Source organism: Liolophura sinensis, chromosome 6, assembly GCF_032854445.1.
Source record: "Liolophura sinensis isolate JHLJ2023 chromosome 6, CUHK_Ljap_v2, whole genome shotgun sequence".
NCBI classification, from domain to species: Eukaryota; Metazoa; Mollusca; class Polyplacophora; order Chitonida; family Chitonidae; genus Liolophura; species Liolophura sinensis.
Genome location: NC_088300.1, coordinates 7,093,227 through 7,112,075, shown reverse-complemented (window position 1 = coordinate 7,112,075; position 18,849 = coordinate 7,093,227). Strand labels below are relative to the sequence as shown.

Below are 18,849 nucleotides of genomic sequence, written 5' to 3'. Positions count from 1 at the left end.
GGCTGCAAGGAGTATGAGCATGGAGATTGTGCCAACCGTACTCAACATACAACACATGCATCACACAATGCTCGCTTTCCGGCACTGCCAACACCAGACAAGCTGGATCTCTAGAACTTGAGCAACACGTGGGGCTTGTTTAGACTCGGTCTCATCACTGATGTCCTTGTACGGACCTGTAATCTACAAAAAATCACAAAATCACTTTAGGTGTCCGTTGATACTGCGTCCTCTATACTTTAGATGGAGAGAATGTAGATTTATCAAGAATTAATAAAAACAAAGGTTGAGAATTTTCATTTTTTTTTTGTGACATCACTTCCTGCCTCATTAGCATGAATCCCATTGACCATGGTATTGCACAATATATGTGTACAAAATTTGTTAGTGGTGACAGTGACGTAAAACAAGCGGGGAGAGTGGCACATGCACTGCAAGGAGTATGCTTGCAAGCAGGACGAGGGACCTGTAAAAACTGCAGCTACCGTAGCTCAGAAGCAGAAAGATTTACAAGCATTTCTGAATAGAGTACAATGCATGTACCGCTGTACAATGAAAAAAAAAAAAAAAAACAGCAAGAGGCTCAAGGTATATACTGATAATTTTATTATGAAGCCAACATTTTATGAGGAATCACATTTTCAGCTTTAATAATGAGCACTGATGGACTTGGAGGATATTATAGTCTTTTATTCTTAATCACTTTAGAATCAGCTTGACTAGGATCCTGTAAATATGCTTAAAGGCAAAGACAACACTAAATGAAGTATGTACCAGACGAAAGACCATTAAAAACTGTCCAGAAAAATAGTTGGATTTTTTTTTTTTTTTTTTACAATCTGTTTAATCATTTGGTAAAATGCATTTCAATATTTTATTCTATGGTGGCCTTTTCCAACCACAATGGGACCAGTGACATCACAAAAGTTTTCTGCTACATAAGACTGCAACAGATCATCATACAAAATATATACATATAGATCTATGAATGTATTCGCTGATTTGACCTTGAAATGAATTATTTCGGGCAAAAAGTATAGATGTGACGTACAATGTAATTGATACCTTTTAGGTCACAACAGACTACCAAAGAATCTGATCTTTTAACACAATTTTACTCGGTAAGAAAAATTCTATAACAGAAATCCAACTATTTTCCTGGACAGTTTTTAACTGTCTTTCATCCGATACACACTTCATTTTAGAGTGGTCTTTGCCTTTAAGACACCTAGAACACTTAACACAGGTACATGTAAAAAGGCCACTTTTGGTAACACATGTATGTATACACATAACAATCTGATTTATACGACAATATCTACGAGTAGATATTGTTTAAGATGACTCCACTTGGGAAACATCTTAAGTATGTAGGCATATTAAATCAAATGACATTATGACTCCACTTGCGAAGCATTTCAAGTATGTAGGCATATTAAATCAAATGGCATTGTCTACCTGACCTACATGTACAGCCTTTCTGGAAAGTTTTATTTTGATCATTTACAATAAACTTTATTTAACGAATCATAAAGTTTGCTTCATTTCTCATATTTTCCACAATTTTTGACTCGGGGATTTTCAGGAAAATACACACCTTTAACTGTTAAATATATAAATCGATGGTGCCTGTAGAAATTCAGTTCAACATGTACTTTATCATACATTTACTAAGAGAGATTTGTACAGTATGTCCATGATACTGTTAGTGCACAACCGGCTGCACAGTCATAGACCATATTATGAGGTGGATATGACACAACAATGACTTACTACAGGAACAGCATAGGTACATTGCTGCAAGTGAACCTTTAAATATACACTGAACTTTAAAAGTTGTAAAAGTATCACAGATAACATTCATAATTACAGCGCAATCACAAGTACAACTAGAACTGTCCCAGTTACTTCCAGGCAGTCTGCATGAACAGTTTTCAGCTTCCGCTGCAGTACTAAGCAGTTCACGATATGATAATGTTTATAACAGTCATTTGGCAATTGAGGACAATTAACTAAGCAGTTCAACAGCATATAATTGTCCAGTTATCCTTAAAGTCTAATTTAAATAAATGGTTTCATACTCTAAGCAAGAACAACAGGCTTCCAGGGCAAGAGGTGAGGTGTCATGCGGTCCCCAGGCCCTCAAACATACCTGACCTCCCTCACATACCTGACCTCTCTCACATAACCAAAATAGTCTGTATAGTCATCATTCAAACAATCAAATATCAACATATAATTGAAGGATATGTTTACATGTAAGTACTGTACTTATGTTTCTTTTTCAATAAATTCATTCAAATCACATTTTCACAGCTGTTACCCACATTATCCATACACATTTACTTTAAGGAGGCTATACCAGATTTTATGGTAAAAACTACATAGTCATAAATTAAATCAAATTTTCCCTATTTTCCAAGAATAGGTCAAATTTACTGCCTTTTAGAGAAAATTAGACTCATATCTGTAGTTATACTTATAGTGTTGAAATGATTCTAAAATTCTAAAAGGTTATAGTGCAACCCTGCCTTATAAATTGTAAAAACTTCATTACTGAATGGTATAACCATGTGCACAGAAGAGGCTGATGTTTGTCAATGGTAATTACACGTACCTGGATATTCTAAAATAATAGCAAAAATGTGACCGATTTACAGTAATCGCTTCTTTGCCAACAATCTCTGGTATAACCTCTTTAAAGTTTCATTTCCTGAGCGTTTAATTTAAGAAGTGTTAAATTGCATTTTTTCCCCCTTACCAGCATTGTTGAATCCTTTTATAAGGTGATTTCAACTTTCACAACAACAACCGTTAGCAGTAACTACCATTCCTCAGCATTGCTGAATCATTTAGCATACCCTTTAGATATAAATATATTGTGAAATCTCTTTGATAAAATCCTCAAAAGTTCCATATCTAGTCACATTTGTCCATATACATATCCATGTAAGTCTTAAGGCGAGTGTATGGCTGTTAATAATATTTTACAGTATTTTTTCCCCTTAATACAACTCTTATATAAACTTTGTGTAAATAATTCTGAAAATATAAATAGACACATTACAAGAACAATTCTACTGGATCCAGCCTTCTTTTTTACAGTTGTAATCTTCATTCATGAATTTCTTGCTGCATATGTACGAGAGCCAAAACTACTGCAAAGTTCTAAAGCACTTACACCTGTGAAAGAATCCAGGTATTTCTCTAGTGTTATAATATAAAAAGTGCACTATCATACATAATGTAATTATCCCCCATGATAACACAATGGCAACTGATATGTAAATAAAGGATATTAAAGATGTGCAAGTTGTGAGACTCTAAGATGTTACAGCTATGTCAATGAACCAGGCCTCCAAATGCCTGACATCCTAAAACCTTTTTTTTCACACAGCTATGACAGTAAATCTGACCTCCACATGCCCTCAAGCAGAGAACTATGACAGTAAACCTGACCACCAAATTCCCTACATGTTATAGAACTACGACAGTGAACCTGACCCTCAAATGCACTCAGACAGAGAACTGACAGTAAACCTGACAGAGAACTACGACAGCGAACCTGACCTCCAAATGCCCTCAGACAGACAACTGACAGTAAAACTGACCTCCAAATGCCCTCAGACAGAGAACTATGGCAGTAAACCTGACCTCTAAATGCCCTCGGGCAGAGAACTATGACATTAAGCCTGACCTCCAAGTTCCCTATAAATGTTACAGTACTGTCATAGAGAACTGTAACAGTAAACCTGACCTCCAAACAACCTCAGACAGACAACCACCATAGTAAACCTGACCCTCCAAATGTGCTCACAGAGACAAACACCACAGTAAACCTGACCTCTAAATGCCCTCAGACAGAGAACAACCACAGTAAACCTGACCTCCAGATGCCCTCAGACAGAGAGCAGTAAATCTGACCTCAACTAAAACTACTTTTATAGAACATGAACATGATATATCCAATGCTATATGTGACACAGTCACTACAAAGGCACATATACGTGATTACCACTGAAGACACTGCTGCACTTTAATCTTTAGCTGGAAAGAAACATTTCCGAGAAGAGTTGTGGGACCTTAAACGATGGGTTCTCACGGATGACAGTGCTGATCACTTGCTGATGCTGAAGGTTAATGAGCCGGAACTCTGCCAGACGAGTGATTAACACACCAAATCTTGTACCGCCATCTTCGTAAGTCTCTGCCAAACAAAACATCATTCATGTTCTTAATTTTCCTTTACAAAATAACTGCACATTAACAGATCACGGTTGTATAGATGCATGTTATCCACATAACTTTGTACATGGTTGTTTCCAACTGATGATACAGCTTACCCATGAGGATTTCCCAGACCTGGTGTCTAGATGGAAAGATATGATGGAGAAATTTAGATACATCACCCATGGAACCCTTAAGTTTGCCAAAAAAATTCATCCACATGGTTAAGATATGTTGATGGAGAGGAGATAAAATTAACATTGGAAAAACAACAATGAGAACTCATAAAATTGCTTTACTTAACAGTAAATAATAAACCAAATAAAAAGGAGCCTTACTTTCTTCATACTCTTGTAGTGCTGCTGCTATGTTTTCCTGAACCTCCCAGACTTTGCTCTTCTCGATAACATTGCCCTCATCTGCAAAGTCAAGTTAAAGAGTGACAATCTTCTAAGTTTTACCACTCAAACCATATTTGTGGGACATCGGGTTGTCAAACAGTTGTATTTGCAACTGTCTTGTTGAAGATTGGTCAACTGCGTTCTTGAATGAGGGTTTGGAAAAGTTTATTAAAGGTTTACTTTACATCATACAACTTTACCCGGTTTGCTAACCCAAACACCCACTCTACAGGCTGCTGTTTTGTGGCATGAATCACTTGTGTCGACAAATATATGTCACCAACATGTATCACCTATATACAGAAAGGACTCCAACACACTGTGATCCAAATTTCAGAAAACTCCTTACTTATTTCAATGGATCTCGCTTCTTGAATGTGGAAGATATCAGAAACTAAGCGGTACATGAGCTATATATGTAACTTCAAGTCGAGCTCATATTGTCTTCCTGTCCGGCCATACGCGGGAAGGTCTGCCATCAACCTTCGGATAAATGTGTGTTTTTCTCAGGGTCTGCCCGGTTTCCTTCCACCATAGTATGATGTAAAACATTGATCAAATAAATCTTGATAAACCTGACATTACCTCAGCTATGTACATGTGTGTAAGATGACATTATCTAGACTATATAATATGTCTATATGGGCAGCAAGAGATTACCTGGACTCTTACCTGGACTTAATAAGATGAGGGCAGCCAGAAAAAGTTGCTCTATGTCGTCTAGCTTGAGCATGGTAACCATGTCACCTGTACTGATGAAGTGTTCCTTGAGGGGCTGGAAACCGGGGATGTACTGGAATATCATCTGTCTCTCCTGCTCAGAGTAGTTGAAGTAGTTGAACTGTTTAGTGGTGTAGTTGTAACATTTGGAGAGGGACAAGATGACAATAGGGTAGGCTGCTGTTTGTAACAGAGAGGCCTGGTCGTCCAGCTTTAGGCTTCGGAAACCTGGCAAAAACCAACCATAATACAAAATTCTCAGCTTTTTTTCAAATTACAAGCAGATAACTTTAAAGTAACTTTACCCAATGAAAAATATGTTTTAGATATATTTAATTTGAATCATCGTTTGTTTAGCGATGTACATTATAAGGAGTCAGAGTGCTCAACACATTTTTCCACATTTGGCCCATATGTTTTCACACGCAATGCAAAATGATATAGGTAGAATGAAAGAATTATGTAACTTATTTCCTGGAATTTATTTAGATTTATCAGAGTTATCACATTTACCTGTGCAGAACAACATCATACATGTAAGTGGAGGACAACATCACACTTCACCAAATGCCTGACTGAGCCTCAGCCTGTCGGTGTTGTTTGGTTCAAACAAATGACATCACTGCTCAAAGATGTTTAATTCAAATACATGAAATCATGGCTCAAAGCTGTTTGATTTGAACATCAGACTTCATTGCTAAAAGCTGTTTGATTCAAACACAAGGCCTCATGGCTCCAAGCTGTTCGAAACAAACACATAACATCACTGCTCAAAGCTGTTCGATTCAAATATCAGACTTCATTGTTAAAAGCTGTTTGATTCAAACACATGACCTCATGGCTCAAAGCTGTTCAATTCAAACACATGACCTCATGGATAAAAGCTACTGAATTTGACCTCATGACCCAAAGCTTTTTGATTCAAATATCAGACTTCACTGCTAAAACCTGTTTTATTCAAACACATGGCCTCATGGCTCAAAGCTATTGGATTCGACCTCATGACCCAAAGCCTTTTGATTCAAATATCAGACTTCATTGTTAAAAGTTGTTTGATTCAAACACATGGCCTCATGGCTCCAAGCTATTGGATTCAAACACATGACCTCATGGCCCAAAGCTTTTTGATTCAAACATCAGACTTCATTACTAAAAGCTGTTTGATTCAAACACATGTCCTCATGGCTCAAAGCTATTGGAATCAAACACATGACCTCATAACTCAGAGCCACTGGATTCAAACACACAACCCAAAGCTTTTTGATTCAAATATCAGACTTCAATGCTCAAAGCTGTTTGAATCAAAAACATGACCTCATGGCTCAAGCTGTTTGAATCAAACACATGACCTCATGGCTCAAGCTGTTTGATTCAAACATCAGACTTCAATGCTAAAAGCTGTTTGATTCAAACACATGGCCTCATGACTCAAAGCTGTTTGACTCAAACACATGACCTCATTGCCCAAAGCTGTTTGATTCAAACACATGACCTCACTATTCAAAGACCATGCAGCTGTCAACACATTACACCACTCAACTAGCATTCGATTGTTTGGCTATACACCCTCACTGTACAACACTCAGACACGAATAAATTAATAACCTGGAATTTTTTTAGCAAACTTAAGGGTTCCATGGGTGAAATATGTAAATCTCTCCATCATATCTTTCCATCTAGTGGCCAGGTCTTGGAAGTCCTCATGGGTAAGCTCTTCGTCATCAGTTGGCTGAAACAACCATGTACAAAGTTATGTGGATAACATACATCTTCACAACCATGAACTGTTCAGGTGCATATATTCACATCATGAAAGAATTACATCCCTTTTGTTGTTGACACATAACACTTACATCAGATATCAACATAAGATGAGCATTCTGATAGTATGTAAAAACTTAGAACACATGAGGAACTCTAAAACGAAAATTATGGTTGAAGGGAAACGTGGGAAGTGGCAAAAAAAAAAAATTAAAACAGCTTTTTGAAGCACAATTTAGATAACTTATTTACCCCTCTATTTAAAGCAAATTTTTGTGGTCAGAAATGACGTCAGTGATGAACATACTGGGGGCATCAGGCCAGCTTAGCCTTCCTCATTCAAACTCCCACAGAGTTGTTTTGACAGCTATTATCTTTGATGTCACAAATGCTGGATCCTTAATTACCAGGCTGACCAAAAGAGCTTTTACAGTTTTAAGCCTTTGTAGTTTAGAGCCATTTATGTAAGAAGAAAGTTTCATGCCATGACGCACCTTAAATTGCATTTTAAAAAAAAAAACATTTCAAACATTTTCATTATCTTCAAGACTTACTTGCAATGTCATAAAATTAAGTTCCTGTCCAGCAGTTATGATCTGACCGACTATATCCTTTAAACTTGTTGTCACAGAGATGCTTTCCTTATGACTTTGATTGGTCACCATGCGTATCATCTTACTGTCCTTGTCCCTCGGTGAAATGTTCAGGGAAGGTGCAACATGCGTGTTTGGTGAACATCTATATGTCTCTGTTCTTTGATTGTGTTCATGCTTGGCCACGGATCTTGCTACATTGTTCAGTGTACTGGACTGGTGACTGGCATCAGTCTCATTTTGACAGGACTTTGCACACAGTTGAAATGAACTCTCCAGATTAGGACCACAGTTGCTGGAGATGTGAACAAAGGGCAAAGTCTCAGGAGAGTTGCTGCTTTTCATCTCTCGACTCTGGATCTCAAGCAATGTGGCATGCTTCACAGCATTTGGTTGCCGGCCAATCCGGCTTCCTGAAATAATTAAATGAATTCTAAAACATTAGAATTATTATTAAAGACATGCTGTCCAATGCACGCAAAAAAAAAAACCCTTCGCCATAAGGACAGTTGAATGTCAGCATTGAGAGTGACTGATCATGTGAGCGAACAAAATAAATATGCATGAAATCAGGAAGGATATACAAGGCCCAACAACTTCGAGAAATATATCAAGGTAAGATAAAAACAATAGGCTTCCTCTAGATGACTATTAAAAAGCCCACATGTGGTAAAAAAATTGATTGAAAAGTTCACGAGATATGTGTTTGAAAGCCTGTTACAAAATGTAACTTAAATGACACTGCTGATTGTGATAAAATTGACTAACTTCACAGAAACTAAAAGGAATGTTTATTATCCGATGTTTATTAAAGTGTACAATCCTGCTGTGTAAGCTTAATATAAAACCTGGCTACAAGTGTTTATTTACACAGAGTTTTTAAAAAGATGTTCACCGAAAACAGACTGACCAGCTGAAAAGATGGGTTCCAACACTACACACAACACAAATCCACAATACACCAGTAGCACAATTATTGGCCAAGGAGTAAATTTTTTTTTTTTTTGGAGAGCTGGATTGGGGCCACTGGGTTGAAGACCCCATGTAATTCATCTCTACAGTATGTTACACCAGGCCGTGACACCTTATCTACATAATTCTTAGTGGCAGCCCTCGCAATACTGTTGGTCACCTACAAGGGTTAGTGTAACATTAGCAGTCAGACGCAGCATGCTCTTTCAGAAGTTCCTCAGTCATAAATGTACCTGGCATTAAAACACATTCCTCTGGACAGCTGATTGCATAATGGGCTTTACAATGAGGTTGACAAAGAATTGAAACTTGATCAGGATTGCCTTCTATTTTCTCAACAATGATGAATGAAAAACTCTGATATGTGACACCTCGACTTGGTTTGAAGCTGGCTTGAGTTTTAACACAGCCACAGTCATACTTGCAAGGGGGCAAACAAACATGATGATCCCTCTCTCTACTACTTCATATAAAGAGGTTCAAATGAATGAAACCAAAACATAATGCTCCACATTCCTCAGTTGGGGGAATGAATCATGCAGCTATTTATTTAATTATTTATATATTAATTACTGTATTTCACCTAAAGTTAAGCATTTTGAAAGAAACATATTTTCCTTGATTCTGACTGATTCATTTACTTTATAGTGGCACTTGGAAATTTTAACTGGTTTCTTATCAGAAAAATTTAAGTGTTAGCTTCAAAAGTGTCATTTTAAGATTTTTATAAGCTTCTGGATTGCATTTTTATATTCAAACTGATTGCATTCAAACTTTAGGTGAAATACAGTGCCTTAACAAGATGCAACAGTCCAGCAACTAATACCAGGTGATGACTTATAACATTTAGTCTGATCAAGAAAACTGTAGGAAACAATTATTTGAAACATGGACGTGATAAATGACACACAACCTGATAGGACAGATGTTACAAAAACTAAGGATCGACAGACACAGACAGATTTAATACACAGATCCATTTTCCAGAACTTCATGGAGCGCTATGAATCTTACAGAGTGTGACCTGTCTGTCTAACACTAAACACGCCATGGTTAACTTTCATAAGTGTTCATTGAGGAAGTCAACAGGGACCTGCCAAACACTTACCAGCAGGTTCTAGGGCCATTTTATTTAAATAAAATGTTCCTTTTATAATAATGTACAATAAAAAATAGAAACTGAGAATACATACTCAAGAAAACTGAAGACACTGCGCTACAATCAATTTTTGATGTAGGTGTTTTAACACCACTTTGCAAACTTACCATCTGCAGACATGCCCACCCCAAAACATTTCTGATAACGGCAGGCTTTACACATGTTCCTTGTGCTTTGCGTCACCGGACAGTTACCTCCCTTCACACAGGTAAAACGTGTCACATCCCTTTCCTTGGTCATACGTCGGAAAAAACCCTGAAAAAATATATTTACTGGGATTTTATGGCTTACACAAGAATATTTTATCTACACACAGCTGGTAAATTTATAGGTGAATGGGAAGTTCAACTAAGTCAGGAGAAAATCACTGTTCGTCAGCATCAGACTTTACTGAGTAAAGGCTGACTTCTAGCAGAGGGTGAGCTTTTAGATGATTGAACCTGGATAGGCCTTTGAAAATAGAACTGAAATTTAGACTAGCTAACCCTGGCTGGTGTCTTCATGTCAGAAAACTGGGGAAAAGACAGGCTGGGCATGGGGGGATATGCGTTTGACAGTGTTAAGCCAGGCTTAAAAGGATAACATGCAATGAATTACACTTTATTCAAACAATGATCTTTACTTGTTCAAAGCACAGCTGCTTCAGGTCATGACCCTTTGGCTAATTAACAGTCACAAGTTCAAATCCAGTGCTGGCTAGCTCTGATGCAGTGTGCATTTAGATGCAACTCATACTGTCAGGTATTCGTTAAGGTACCATATAGTCAAACGCCAGCTTCTGTTTTGTTTTGTTTTCATGTCATCTGATGTCTGACCTGACTAAAATAACATCATTTATGGTACACACAAATGATATAAAAAAGATAGAAATAAGATTCAATGTAGATATTTACCTTACATCCTTCACATGTAATTGCCCCGAAATGATAACCTGATGAGGGAGCTGAGCAGACTCGACATGGTAGGACAGACTTCCTCTCTGAGCCCTGGCCTGGCCCCTCACCTAGTGTATGAACAACTTAAACAATTATAATAAACACAGTCACTTAATCAAAAACAAATTATCTGGAATTAGTTGTATTTCACAAAGTTATTGTATTTAATTCTTGTTTTTAACATGTTTTATACAGGAATCCTTCACATATATGGCCACACAGGGAAGGTTTTTGTGTGGGGGAAGCTGAGCCTGCAGAAACCCTCCTCCCTTCACCAGATGCCTGGCAAAACCCTCCTCCCTTCACCACATGCCTGATGAAACCTCCTGACTTAAAGCTGTGATTACACCAGAAGAGTATAGATCTGATTTTTTTATTTGATTTGATTGTTGTTTTTAACCGTACTCAAGAATATTTCACTTATACAACTGCAGCCAGCAATATGGTGGGATAAAACTCCCAACCATACGCACTTTGCTGACAGACCGGTATGGAATTGAACCTGCTGCCTCATTGGTCAGTTAAGCGCTGGTGAACATCTGGTAGATGCCACTCTTGTGTTGCAATCTGAGCTGAAATCTTACAATTAATCTCGTACTTAAGCAATAGCATTAGTAGCAGCTGTATCAGACTGTATTTCAGAACTGTCAGCAACTCTCTTAAAGGCATCTAGTAAATCAATCAGTGCGTATCCATTCAAACTTTGACTATTACTTTAGAACAGTCCAAATAATCTTTCCAAAAAAACCTTTCAAAATTTGTAACTAATACGTTTTAATTTATAAAGCAGGTTACATTACAACTTTTTCAAACTTTTGAACACTATAAATAATATAGGTACAAGTCTGTATGTTAGCACGCCATGACCCAGGAGCCTCCCACCAATGTGGTCACTGTGAGTTCAAATCAAGCTCATACTGGTTTCCTCTCTGGTGGTACGTGGGAAGATCCTGCAGATGGTTGTGGGTTCGTGGGTCCACCCATCTCCAGTTTTCTAGGCACAAGGCTGCCTTACAAGGTGGATAAATACAGTTTTGTGAAAACAGAGCGCTTGTTCCAAAAATTAGTTGAAGCTCAAGTCTTCAAGCAAAACTTGAACAGACTACACCAAAACAAATACATATACACACTGCTTCCTGTTAAGCCTTTTTGCCATATAGACTTAAAAGTGTATGTTACCTGTCAAGTGATGCAACATTGTATTTCCAGGTTCTCTAATTTGGCATATTAGAGATCTGGCCCTATAAGAATTGTTCAGATTGAAAATTGATTTATCAAGCACGCCAGAAGAGAATTCCCGTGGGCTTTCAAGATGTAGATCCCTCGTTCCATATAACTAAAAAGTTTACTGTATTTCACCTAAAGTTCGGTCTTAAAAATGATCCTTTTGATACTGACGAACAGTGATTTTCTCCTGACTTAAGTTTTTCTGTTAAGTAATTCATCAGGCAGAGTGGCCATATAAGGTGGATGAATCGATCAGAATCAAGCAAAATGCATCTCCTGAAGAGAGGTAAATGTTAGGTGAAATACAGTATGTAACAATATTTGTTGTTCTTTCTTATAACCACTGAAAACTATTCACTTCATTGTGAGGCAAACAGTTGTATTTGTTTGGGTGCATATTTACAAGGTGTATTCCAACATGCTACAGTGACCTTGGATTCCTTTTCCTAAATATTATGTTTCATCAAACATTATCCTTTAGTCAGAGGCTGTATATAGAATTCTCATTCTGCCTTAGAAATAATCAATTTATTACCAAAACAGCCCACAATCTTGACAGATATCAACCCACAATGAATACAGATGGAAAGACAATCTACACAGAATAATACAGTAAACGCATGCCCATGTACGTGTGCATGTAGATGCAAAAATTCAACCTTGTGATAGTAGTTGATGCCAGCAGTCCAAAGCCTTCCAGGCAACAATGTGCATCAATGATTATGTAATGTTCCTCACAGCTTCTTGATTTGTTGCAGAGATGGCAATGTCCAGCACTCATTAATGATAAGTCCTCAGGATTTAGAGAAGCCCATAGCAATAATTAATTAACAGCTGAGGAAAATCAGTCCCTGACTGTTATGTATCCCTTGGCCGATCAGCTTCCATATATAACATCACTGTACATACACTGCGCATGCATGTGATCAGTTTATCCGGACCTGATTGACAGAATACAGTGTAGTCCAGCTATGGGCGTGTCAGGACAAAAGAATCTAAGGCCTTCTCTATTTTGAGGACTATACATAATCCATATTATAAAGGAAATCCATTTATGTATTAGCATTCTTTATCAGATGTATCGATGTACACCAATAATGCATGCCCCATTTATGGGGTTTAATAACATGGTTGGTCAAGTAAAAGCATAGTGGATAAATGAAGAAGTGGGTGACAATGACACAAATGCACCGTAAAATAGATATGCACCTCCCTACAAGCATAAACACAGAAGTTCAAAGTTCAATTATAAGATCTGTAAACTAGGAAAAATATGGCAAAATGAAAAATAGGTAGAATTCAAATGCATGTACTGTGCACATGTTGAAAGTGTCCACTTCAACACAGGTCAGTTTCACAACTTAGTGATATGGAAACAGTGAGGTTAACATGTAGATTATACAGATATCCACGACATATCAGTATCCTGCAAAATTCAGAAATCAGTACATCAAAACACATCACATACTTTCAACACGCTAAAAAGGGCAAAATTTTATTTAAAAAAAAAAGCCTCTGTTAGTGATTGTTATGTACAAAAGATACAAAATGTGTGGAAGGCAGAGACAGACGACTATTAATCTTAAGTTCTTCCAGTCTTGAAGACAAATGGACAAGTATTACCAAGACTCCAGAATATAATAGGACTGGAAAGCTACATGTTGCTGCATATACATGACACTTTCGACATGATTTAAACAGACTGAATAATGATTTGCTGCAGTGTTTGCTACACTATATTTGTGTCACATTGTTTTACTACAAGTTGTCACAGAACATATATATGTAACGCTGTGATGCTGATTCATCGTTTCAAGACAAATCAGCTTGGGCTTGCACTGTCAAAAAATAATGTTACCAGATCAGAATTAAGGAAGCTTTGGTTGTCAAGCATTTACACATACTTTCTGCGAACACCATTGCGTCTTGCCTAAGCAATAATCAGCATTGCAATAAAACTTTTTACTACATGATCTGGTATGAAAGGCCACTCCAAAAATGGTCTTTGCTGCACTTTTTTCCAAACCTATCATCCAAGCCAATACTGTAGGTCTTTTCAATTGTCAAGAAAACAAAGGTTTTTCCAATTACTGAACACTTTACAAATGGGCTAGGTTATACCTAACAAGTATACATTTATTGATGGCCTTGATGGGTAAAAAAGAAATACTTAAAAACTAAAACTGACCTGGTTTGTACATTCCGAGCTGAAGACACTTCTGGTAGCGGCAATACTGACATAGAGTCCGCAGTTTCTTGGTGACCGTGCACTGTTTACTTTTTGAACACATTAACTTGTAAGCTTTCTTAGCTGTACGAATAAAAAATTTCTGTAAAGAGATGGATGGAACCAAAGGAATGAGTGAAAGAAATACACCTATCTACAAGCAAACAACATGTAGGGCTCATATTTTCATATGAGAAACTTTTTTTCATCATCTTGACATTCTTGTCTCTAAAAACTACTCTGTCTAAGGATAGGTTAAAGTGGATGGAAAACCATCTGGTTCAACATGTACACCCAAGGATAAATTATGCAAAGACAATGGCCCCTTATTTGTTATAAGTATCATACTATTTCTTTTTTTCTGAATTAATGACAGTATGCATTTTCAATGATATTATAATGGGGTGTACAGAGACACAGCATTATGTGGCCAAAACTTCATAGATCTGTTACAGTACTAGGTCTCTATTTACCTTGCAAGCTTCACAAACGTAAGCCCCACAATGAAACCCTGCTGCACTATCCCCGCACACCTGACAGCGAATCACTGAGGCATTAGAATTGTCTTTTGATGGTCCCATAACACAGCTAAGGTCCACACTCTCCTTACTCTGACGTTTGACCTCAGCGGATAAGCACTCAGGAAGGTTTGATGTGCCTTCAGCATCAGAAGCACTTTGATCCGAATTCCACTGTTTACTGCAACTTTTGGGTTGTAGGTTACATGCAGCTTCCTGGATTGGTATGCTAAAGGGATTTTCCTGCAGGCAAGACTCTGGCACTATTTCTGAAGTAAAACTTGTGGATGATGAAGTCCTGTTGTATATATCACTCGTCCCCGAATCCTCAGCCTTTTCGAGCATGTTACAAGGAGGCTTTATCTTCTCAGTTCTGCTTGAATACTTTTGGCATGAAGAAGATAGCTCCGCAAATGACTGTGCACCTTGATGGGTGGAGGGTATATCAAAGGTAAACAAGTCGGTCCTGATATCCTGGTTCAGACAGGTATTGTCAGTCATGGGAAAATCAGACACAAATGTACAGGCGGTCGATGGCATGGTGACCATGGGTAAAGAAGACAGATTGGAATTGTCAGTATGCATTAGTTCCCCAAATAAATGAAATTCTCTGTAACTGTTATGGTGTGTTGAAGTAAAATTCCAGGAATCAACAGTTTTGGAGGCATACATGTCGAGGTTGGTAGTCACACACACCTCTGTCTTCATCTGGTCATAGACTACCTGTGCACCTGTTTGAGCTGTCACAATCATCTCACCTGGGCAATTTAACACCTGAGGTTTAGCACATTCCTGCTGCTGCTGCTGCTCTCTCACACTTGACATAGCACCTGGCCTTGATGCCTGTAACAGCCAAGTATGGACATGTTTAATGCTGTTCCTGTGTGAAATAGTTGATTCACATGGTCATTATGTGCTGATCGGCACAAGATTCACTGCTATACCTTCACATGTGACTTTATACAGATCTCTAAAATTAACAGTGGCCATTCTGTCCAATGGTGATGTTTCCATGGCAACTGGCTGAAGTTCCACATTAAATGTCTAACAGCTGAATGGTTGCATAGACTTGTGGGTCTTCTCAAGACAAGAGTTCCAGCTAAGGAAGAACGTCAGGTGTGTATTTCTCAGGATTGTTGCTCTGCAAGACTATAGTTGACCAGATGTAGATGGTCTCATGGTCATCTTAGCCAGATCAGCCCTCAGGCTGACATGATCAATGGACAGCACAGCTCCATGTCTCCACCTGTTCACCACTCCATATGACACCCTTGACAAGAGGACAAAAGTTATGTTTAAGCTAGCAGAATCACAAAATGAACAACAAAATTGGGTAGGAAGCTATTATGGTGAATTGCACCATTGTGATAGTAGTACACTGTCACACAGTGCAGTATTGTCATTCTGTTTCAACAGTTTTATCAAAAAAATTAAGATTACAGCAGTGATTTCCCTTTGGTGAGTTCTGCATGCCTACATATACAGTACAACTATATACAGCAGCACGCATCTTTTTTTTAAGATGACACTGCTTCTTATTACAAGTCAGGAACACTGTAGAATTAATTTTAAAAATAATCAAAAGGACCTTGCTGGCCAATTTATGAAATGGTTTCTCCCAAGAGTTGATTAGACCTTGATCAATGCCATGATTAGTTCATGTACCATCAGGATAAGAAACAATCAAAGATTAACAAATTTTAACCTTTTAAGCAGTTGGCCGCCTAAAAATCTTAAAGTCGAATTAAACATCACTGTTTCTTAATTAAAACTGTTAGAGGAACACTTCATGTACATGTAATCATGATGTGTTAAGTATTACACCAACATGTACAAAGGAACTAAGTGCAAGACCCCACAGGAAAGAGATCAACCTTTTTCTGCAATACAAGTTAAACCACAAGTTTTCACAAATGAGATTCCTAGTGCATAATTACAATAGCCATCCCTAATACATGTAAGAAATGGGCTTAGTAGTGGAGTTCCACAAACCTAAACTTCGATAACAATCAGTTATTCATTACAGGTATATTGTTGCCAAAAAATGTGCCGTTTTAACAGCTGTTGCCAGTAAATTCCCTAATTAAGAGGGTTGAACAACAAGAAAGTCTTGATCACCCCTCCTTCTCCCACCAAAACCAAGCATTAAATCATAATTGTTGAAAAAATATAGTGGGCTACATATAGAACAGTATACACCAAAGTGAAACACTTCACAGGTTTGTGACTCTACTTTTATTTATACCACTGACAGTAAATAAACCAGCAATTTACTGACAGACTTTCCCCACAAGTGACATACAGATATGCACACTATACTGCCGGAAGACAAACAGTCTTCAACAAACGTTAGACTATGCAGATGATCATGGCCACACGTGCATTGTCAACTGTTTATTGTCATCAAGGCCACACAAGTAGTGAGAGTGGGGCTATCTGAAAATTCATTTTGGGGGTATTTTTACACCTGTTAATTACCCCTCTATATTATGCATATTTTCTGTCAATGGTCAGATTTTTTCAGAAATTATCATTGATTTTGCTTGGAACTCAGTGAACACCCTTCAAAGTGCCCTGAGCCCAGTGAACTGTGTCCTTAGTGTGGACAAGGTGACATGTACACAGATACTGTATGGCTTCTGTGGGCCAGCTTAGTGCCCCCTACGCACCCATACACCCACCCCTAATTTGGTCTGTTCCCACCTCTGCCCCCATTCGGCCAGACCCGTTTGGTCTGTCCTCCACAGACTTCTTATTAAACAGGGATCATCATTGACGTCACTGCTGCAAGCTACTTGATTTTTGAATGACTGCTGAGGCCTTGAGAGCGCTGTACTTTGAAGCCATTTTGACCCCAACCCCCACCCCACACAGACACACACCCACCCCAAAGTGAAAGCTGGAATCTAGGGAAGGATAAGAGTGGAGAAGGAAACAAGTGTATGATTGCATGCATGATAGCGGTACAATATTTATATATAAGCTTACTATAGTCACCTCCATTCCCAGTTGATGTTACCTTCTGAATAATCCTCAAGAGAAAAAATGATATATTACAGGGTGATATATAAGTACTACCTACCTTGGGCTAGAGGGAATTGCTCTTTAGTCTAGTAATTATCGTCTCCCAAATGGAAAGAAACCATTTATGATTCTTTTTATAAATTATTTTATTTCTGTATCATTAGCTTAAAAATTGAACAGTTAAAATCGCATATAATTGCTATGATCTGATGTCAAATAACAATGAAATAGTGATAATATGCATTCATTACATTTAACAGCACAACAGGTTTTACCATGATACAAGTTATATACATGATTTCATGTATTTTTTAATTTTGAGCAGTGTTTCTGTCAGTTACTGGTACCTTACATCACCCATTCAGGATGTCACCATTTCTGATGTAAAACCACCATTGATACTGCCTTCTTCGAATGCTTTTTCATTTCATTCAAGGAAAATAGCCTAACTCACCTCTCATAAGGAACACTTTTATATCATATCAGGCAAATTCTAGTATGGAAAATGCTAATGGTTTTTTTGTTTATCACCTGAAACAGTTTCAGTCATCAATAACCCTTCTGAATCATGGTTATGCCTAAATCGCATGTTACCTGAATGATATGGTTTCTTCCATATAACTAATTTTATAAGTTTACAAATTCAGAATTTAACAGTGATTTTATGAACAAACATCACTGATTCCTATCTACATATACATCTACATATGATACTTGATCCTTAGCACCTGGCTGAATATGGAAGGTGAACTTGAAAAGTGACATCTCTCATTCTGTACGACACTGTCATTGCTAGTCATGTAACATGGTACGACCCTTGGTTTATCCAAGGTTCAATTTTCGTCCCCAGTTCATACCACAACACAGCCCTTCTAACCTAACTCTAAAACAATGACACTAATTTTCATTCTTTTCTTTCCTTTTCTTACCTCCAATCCTTTCCCTGTGTTTGTGCAGGAGCATTCAACCATATGAAGAAGACTTTGGATTATCTCTCCATTTCACCCGGTGATCTTTGATCTCTCGCCTTCGTCGACAGACGATCCCTTCGCAAGTGATTTAAGGGAGGTAAATCCTACGACTAA

At 37.8% G+C, this 18,849-nt stretch overlaps 1 protein-coding gene across 2 annotated transcripts; it reads right to left on the bottom strand.

Moving 5' to 3' along the window:
- Positions 1-590: 590 nt before the first annotated feature.
- Positions 591-18,792, bottom strand: LOC135468464 (probable nuclear hormone receptor HR3). Of its 2 annotated transcripts, none has more exons than XM_064746741.1 (10): positions 18,694-18,792; positions 14,696-15,583; positions 14,184-14,325; positions 10,727-10,836; positions 9,941-10,088; positions 7,664-8,115; positions 6,954-7,077; positions 5,301-5,576; positions 4,566-4,646; positions 591-4,207 (listed from the first exon to the last, which is right to left on the bottom strand). In XM_064746741.1, the coding sequence occupies exons 1-10, from the start codon at positions 18,733-18,735 to the stop codon at positions 4,044-4,046; spliced, it is 2,427 nt and encodes an 808-aa protein (XP_064602811.1). In that variant the 5' UTR covers positions 18,736-18,792; the 3' UTR covers positions 591-4,043. The 2 variants fall into 2 exon arrangements, with proteins under 2 accessions (XP_064602811.1, XP_064602812.1); XM_064746742.1 differs by having other exon boundaries at positions 14,696-16,010; positions 18,694-18,763.
- Between the last annotated feature and the right edge of the window lie 57 nt (positions 18,793-18,849).

Excerpts from the sequence above, each read along its gene's own strand:
- LOC135468464 (XM_064746741.1), bottom strand. The coding sequence starts at position 18,735 with ATGGTTGAATGCTCCTGCACAAACACAGGGAAAGGATTGGAG. Across the intron at positions 15,584-18,693 it reads ACACAGGGAAAGGATTGGAG|GCATCAAGGCCAGGTGCTAT; the intron begins GTAAGAAAAGGA and ends TGGCTGTTACAG. Across the intron at positions 14,326-14,695 it reads ACGTTTGTGAAGCTTGCAAG|AAATTTTTTATTCGTACAGC; the intron begins GTAAATAGAGAC and ends ATCTCTTTACAG.